This window comes from Etheostoma spectabile, chromosome 8 (genome assembly GCF_008692095.1).
Source record: "Etheostoma spectabile isolate EspeVRDwgs_2016 chromosome 8, UIUC_Espe_1.0, whole genome shotgun sequence".
NCBI lineage: Eukaryota > Metazoa > Chordata > Actinopteri > Perciformes > Percidae > Etheostoma > Etheostoma spectabile.
The window spans coordinates 18581228-18588083 of NC_045740.1; the positions used below are offsets into that span (position 1 = coordinate 18581228).

The window sequence follows — 6856 nt, forward strand, 5'->3', positions numbered from 1 at the left end:
GTGTGTGTGTGTGTGTGTGTGTGTGTGTGTGTGTGTGTGTGACTGCTGGATGTGGAAGCAGTTCTTTGCCATATTAACTTAAACTGATGGTTTATACAGTAAGTGTTGTTTGTTTGTCTCTTAGAAATCGGTTTTAAATCACTTATTGATTTTACTTTCACTTCACGCAAATGAAAGAGTGTCTGTATTTAAGAAGAATGTCAATATTTTTGTTTCGTCATCACCACTCACACAGTCAAAATCCAGAAAAGATGACACCGTCACTACGATATTCAAGACCATTGAAAAAAATGGAAGATTCAAAATAGAAGATTAACCAAATAAACATACAGTATGTATAAAGGAAAACACCACTTGCCCATTGTACACGCTTCGCAAGATCCCTCCAGAAAGGCACTTTTCCACATTTTCTAGTATCGACATCCAATCTGGCAAAACGTTTATACGACATTTTTTCAGCACCACCACCCTAGCCATTTTACAAGCCCACTCCTGAAATGACTGTACTCCTTCAGTCTTCCATCCTCTTAAAATAATCTGTCTGGTCTTCATCAAACAAATCTGGACTCATCTTTTTATGTGCTTACCTATCCTGCTTGGGATTGATCAATCTCCCAGAACATATAGTATTGGGCTGAATGGAACTTGGGTTCCTGCAATCCGTAATAATTAAAATAAATATAATTTACAAATAAATAAATTATTAATTTATCATAAATAATTATAATATACATATATTTTTAATAATCCATTCAGTAATTATTCTGGTGTCAATTCAGACTCCGTTATGACACAAAATGACACAAAAAGCAAATACATACATTAAACTAATATTTGTATTTGTATAAGGAGATGCAATTAGCACAGTTTTTACAGGTGTACTTTGAGACTACAAAGCTTTGATTTAGTGTTTTGTTTTTGGTTTAACTGAACTTTAAGTAAACTCCCACGCTTTCATACTTTGTTAGAACGTCTGAGCACTCCAGACCCTTTCTCCCAAAGTCTTTCTCCGTTCATACAGAGTAGCTGAAATGATTTCAAGTCATAAATAATGGCAGAAATGGTTTGCAAAGGTGAGCATTTCATTTCATAGTACAGCTTTTGTTTTTTTACAAACCCAAAATCACTTTTTAATTCAATTCAATTTTATTTATAGTATCAATTCATAACAAGAGTTATCTCAAGACACTTTACAGATAAAGCAGGTCTAGACCACACTCCAGAATTTACAAGGACCCAACAGGTCTAGTAGTTTCCTCCAGAGCAAGCAACAGGGCAACAGTGGCGAGGAAAAACTCCTTTTAGGAAGAAACCTGGGAGAGACCCAGACCCAGACCCAGACCCAGGCTCTTGGTAGGCGGCGTCTGACGACCGGTTGGGGTTAGTGGAAATAACAAAAATAGTAAAAAGTAAAAAGTAGTTTGTAGCAGTTCTTTGTTGTAGTTCATGGCATAGCAGGGCACTGTGGGCATTACAAGGCACAGCAGGACGTAGCAGGGCACAGCAGGGTGTAGCAGATAAACACTACCCTGATTTTGGAGCATCTCTGATCCGAGGGAACATGCTGGGGAATCAAGAACATAAGGACTCCGGGGAATGACTCCCCAGAGCTAGGTTAGTAACACGCATTTCTGGGATATGGATGCACATAAATGAAAAGATAGAAAGACAGAGGAGAGAGGAACTCAGTGTGTCAAAGGAAGTCCCCAGCTGTTTAAAACTATTACAGCAAAACCACGAGAGACGGGGTAAAGAGAGGAGCCTGGTCGGGCTAGAACTCTCCCCAACCGGATCGGGCTGTATGCCAAGTCTCCCTTTAGTTTTATTGTATTCTTAATTATATGATAAATCTGACAACTATAACGAGAAGCAGGTGGGCCGGGTTAGGCGGACGCTGCGACTCCTCACTCCCTAACAATGTTCAAATCTATGCCCTAACTATAAGCTTTTTTTAGGGGGGGAGTTTGAGAAAGAAAGCACTATTTACTCCAAAATGACTCTTTGACTTCCAGGTGAGGACATGTTCCAGGAGGTGGTGGTGGAGATTGAGCGTCCCCCCCAGCAGAAGGCCTACCTGGGCGGCTACAGACACCGGCTGACGGGGGTGCAGTACCACCACGCTGCGGTCCAGACCCTGCCCAAGAGGAGACCTGACAGAGGAGTGGTGGTCTTCAGCCGCAACACACAGGTACAGAACAAAGGTTCAAAACCAAAATATCAGTGACGCACTTTGGTTTTTCAGGGAGTGATACAGATGCGTTATTTTGCGGACAGAATTTACTAAAGAATAAAAAGCAATTAGGATTAAAAGCTCATTTAAACTCATGAAACCACACAGCTGGATTTGTGTGGTGCATTGAAAGGTCACTCATTACTGCAAAACAGCGTTCTCGTTCAGGCGTGAGACAGAACATGGCTTCATGTGCAAGTTAATCAATCTAATTACAGACAGTGAGAGCATGTAAATGAGCTCCTTGAACCAGAAGGCAAATGGTCACAGTAAGACCTCTCCAGTTAGATTTAATTACTTTGATTCTGACTGTGTTCCGCATTGATGTATCCATTTAGAGGAGAATATCAATAAATTAAAAGAAACATACACACTATTTTAGTTCAGAAATCACTGGGGATTTTGCATGGTTAACCCTGTTAACTTATAAACATACACGTATTTTTTATCGTTCTTCAGATTGATTTCTTTACTTCCAGGCAGCCCTATTTCTGTGAAAATCAAGGCTTGAAACATTCATCAGAAAGATATTCCATGACAGTCAATGTTTACCGGCCTTTATCTCTTGCTTTTTGTTAGTTAAAATTAATTTTTGCAACTTGTTGTTTTGCTGCCTTAGTACAAAACAAAAACTTTTTTTAGACTAAAGAAATAATGTTCAGTAAGTTAATATATTGTAATATTTGTAACTGTCCTCATGATGAGTCATGAGCTCCACTGGTGCTGTCAGTCAATATTTTTATATTGCCGGAGATCAGATGATTTTTATTGTGTTGTTTTTTTCCACCTAAAAATTGTTGTTCAGCCACATACAGTACATAATTAGTAATGATTTCAAAATCCCAAGAAATCCTTAAACCTTAATCAGAAAGGAATGTTCTTTGTGGCTTTGAGAACATCTAGGTGTGTGTGTGTGTGTGTGTGTGTGTGTGATGCTTTGTGATGTCGTCAGCACAGCGTTTAGACTGTTTACAGCACTTCATGTATCATCTATGGTCGGAAATAGTATGTCTTTTTAAATGGTTTATGTATTTGGTAATCCGGACACATTTTCTTCCCTAGTCAATTCCACTTAAATGTTCCTCAAACTATAGTAACAAAAATGAAAAAGAATGTCTCAAACCAATGAGAATGAATCAGATATTCAGACATTTTGGAAAGCACAGGTTGTGCACGAGCTGGTGACATTAATACAAAAGGTCAGACCAATTTCTTTAAGCTCGGTGTCTCATTGATTTTACCAGGAAAGGTTCATGCCCGTCACAGTGTGAAAATGATAGGTCAGCTGACACTCTTTACAAGGAAATGAACAAAGGACGCGCCGGCAACAGATAACAGACAATGCTCCTACTAAAAAGTAATATTACAGAATTGTAGTTTTGGACATACTGTATATTACACATGTATTTACTATTTTATTAATATATATCACGGATTTTGTTAAGCTAAGACTTTGTTAAACTCATTACAAGCACAAAAAACAAATAATCAACATGAGTAAAGGTTTGTTTTCAGGAATACCAAAAAGCAAACATCAAATTTACAGCTTCAGGGCCAAATTATGTCTTTACACATTTCTCCAAGACTCATCTGGGCCTCACTCTACCAAAAGCGGAGTTTTTTCTGAACATTTTTATATGAAACACATGGTTATTAGTCAAATGCAATTCCCCTAAAAGGTGAATCATTAAAGAAGATATGTAAAAATCTGGTAAATGCCCTCAGACCGCAGAGAGTTTTAATGTAAATCTTTTGGTTGATCGCATGTCTATCGTCTTGGAATTGAAGTATATTTCACTTATACAATAAGTGTACCAGCTACATACATGTAAACTGTGTGTACTGTCCTTTTGGACTCTGAGACGGTTCCAGACTTAAAAAGGTCATCAATAATTAAAGGTTTGACTGAGACATGTAGGGTACTTGAGCATTATCAATCTGTGTCAGTAGTTCCTAACCACCCTGCTTCCCTCCATTACACAGCTCATCCATATCAGCCGACAGGAGTCCGTCCACTAGCCGAGATGCGGTGGCTAACTGTAGCTAGCTTGTTCTCAATGGCAAAACACTGCTACAGCACACACTAGTTCACCATAATCTCCAAAAGAACTACTTCCTGTCCCTGTTCTGCAGGTATTCCACAAGTGTCCATGGTCTAGAAGAAGTGTCCCATCTAGTCCTGCCTTGGACTGACCAAAGCTGGAGAAAGAGTTATCTAGCTGATGGGATCTTACCGAGCTACTGAGCATGTGCAGCTCCCAACAAAGATAGTATAGAAGTGAGATGTCTCACTCTGGAGATAAACCAGAGACCTAAACACACAGGGTGAAAACAGGATCTGCAACAATGTGCAAAACAAAAATAGGGTGTTTTTTTGAAAATGAAACCATGTAATCCTATTCTGGTACCTCCTCAAAATACAATTATGAACCTGAAAGTGAGCATAATATGTGCGCTTTAACATGAATCCAACATATAATTAGCAAAAATGAATCCACACTTATAGTTGTATAGGTAAGTTATGGCATTTTTTCACAGCATGGTACCCTTCTCGACTCTACTCGTCTTTTTTGGTTTTCCAATACAAAAAAAGTCCCTGGTACCTGCTAACAGGTATTTTTTTTTAGTACCACCTCAGTCGAGGTTCCAAGCGAGCTGAGGCGATACCAAAAGGTGACGTGAAAACCTGCAGACTGCTGATTGGTCACTGCGTCACCATTGCTAGCGAAAGACGGGGGTGTACTGAGCAAACCCACCGTGTACAAGTATGTTTAACATTAAAACATGATTTATAAAATTATGCCAACAATTATTAGCTATTTTAACAGCTTATTTTCTATGCGAAAAAAAGGTATGTATAAAGGCTTTAGGCCGGCCTACACGTAATTGTAGGCCAAGTTTAGCATGCATCTTTATTTTATACAATACTGTATATGTAGTAGGGGGTCTCTACTCCATCTCTCTTTCAGTTAAGGGCGCCTTGGCTTAAAAAACATCGAAGACCTTTGCCTTACAGAGATCAACTGCAGTCCATCAGGACTATACCTCACGCCAACGAAAACAGTTCCGGCCCCTCTGCAGTCAGCCTAATCAATAAGGCCCCAGACCCCCAGTGGCCTGAACTTTTGCACATCCCTCTGACATTTTCACATACTGCACTCATCCATACAGCCTGTGTTTAGTAAGTTTGTGCATGCACCAACAACCAAGGCAAATTCCTTGTAAATGCTACCTACTTAGCAATGAATCCTATTCTGATTTCTGAACCAGGGACACCTAGCCATCTCAGATCTCTCTGTCTAAAGGATTTCATCAGATACATTAAGATGTGTTTTTATATTTCTGTTTTTTAACTTTTAATGTTAATTATTGTGTTCATAGGTATAGAAAAGTTCCCCTGTTTTAACAAATTAGCGTCTTTAAATTCTCTTGTTTTTTCTGTGTCTCCGTCTCTGTCAGACAGTGAAGCTGAAGTCTCAGGCCCAGCAGTGTCCAGTCAACGCTTCCACCCAGATGACCGGGATCGGCTGCTACGTCTCCTGTATGAACGACAAGCTGGTTTCCCCCGGCAGCTACATCACTGCTGACGAGTATCACGACACAAGGCTGAACGCTGTGAGTGGAAACTGAGTTTATGTGATTATGATGCAATACAATGTCTTTTTATGAATTATATCCGGTCTTTTATACATCAGTTAATGAAGAAATTATCAAGTTGGCAATGTCATCTTGCATACAAGTGGAACATTTGTCCTGATTGTGGAACTGAAGCAAGAGCCAGTTGGTCAGAAACCAATTTTGCCCGAAAATTTGAAATAGTTTTGCTCCCAACCAAAATTTTGTTAAAATGAACAAACTGTCTTGTCTACTTAAGCAACAACTAAAAGTCAATGTCAACAAATAGAAATTGAAAGGAATATTGTGACAAAGTATAAAAAACTTTTCTTTTTTGCAACTAATGATAATTTTCATTGTTGATTAATCTGTTGATAATTTTCACCAATAATTAATTACTTGTTTGGTCTAAAAAATATAAAAAACATTGTGAAAAATGTGGATCAGTGTTTCCCAAAGCCCACGATTACATCCTCAAATGTCTTGTTTTGTCCACAACACAAATGTATTCAGTTTAGTGTCACTGAAGAGAAGAGAAACTACAACATTTTCACATTTAGGAAGCTGGAATCAGAAAATGTAGACTTTTTCCCATAGAAAATGACCCAAACCAATTAATAAATTATCAAAGTAGCTGGCAATTAATATAATAGTTGACTGATCTATTAATTGATTAATCTTTGCAACTCTAGGATTGGGTTTACTTCAACAAAGGTTGATATGCAGCCTTTTTTGTTGCTGTCTTCTGCTGTGGTGTCCTAATTCTGCGACCTCATGTAACCCACCAGGTGATCGTTCTGCAGTCGTTTGCCCGGCGCTGGCTGGCCCGGCAGGAGGTGAACCGGCTGAAGAGGGATCGGGACCGGAGGCTGGCCTGGCTGGAACTTCAGGAGACCAGGAGGAGGGAGGAGAAGGAGGAGCAGCTGAGAGACCGCCGCCAACGCTGGATGAGCCCGCAGAGAAGGGAGGACTTCAACCTGCTGTACCAAGCTTTAGAGAGTAGGCTGAGAT

At 39.4% G+C, this 6856-nt stretch overlaps 1 protein-coding gene across 1 annotated transcript in view; it reads left to right on the top strand.

Moving 5' to 3' along the window:
• Positions 1-6856, top strand: part of iqub (IQ motif and ubiquitin domain containing) — a gene marked incomplete at its 5' end in the record, with an annotated part of 24068 nt that overhangs the window by 5804 nt on the left and 11408 nt on the right. Inside the window, 3 exon segments of the mRNA XM_032522925.1 lie at positions 2013-2188; positions 5690-5845; positions 6634-6844. Coding sequence (XP_032378816.1) covers positions 2013-2188; positions 5690-5845; positions 6634-6844 — 543 coding nt within the window.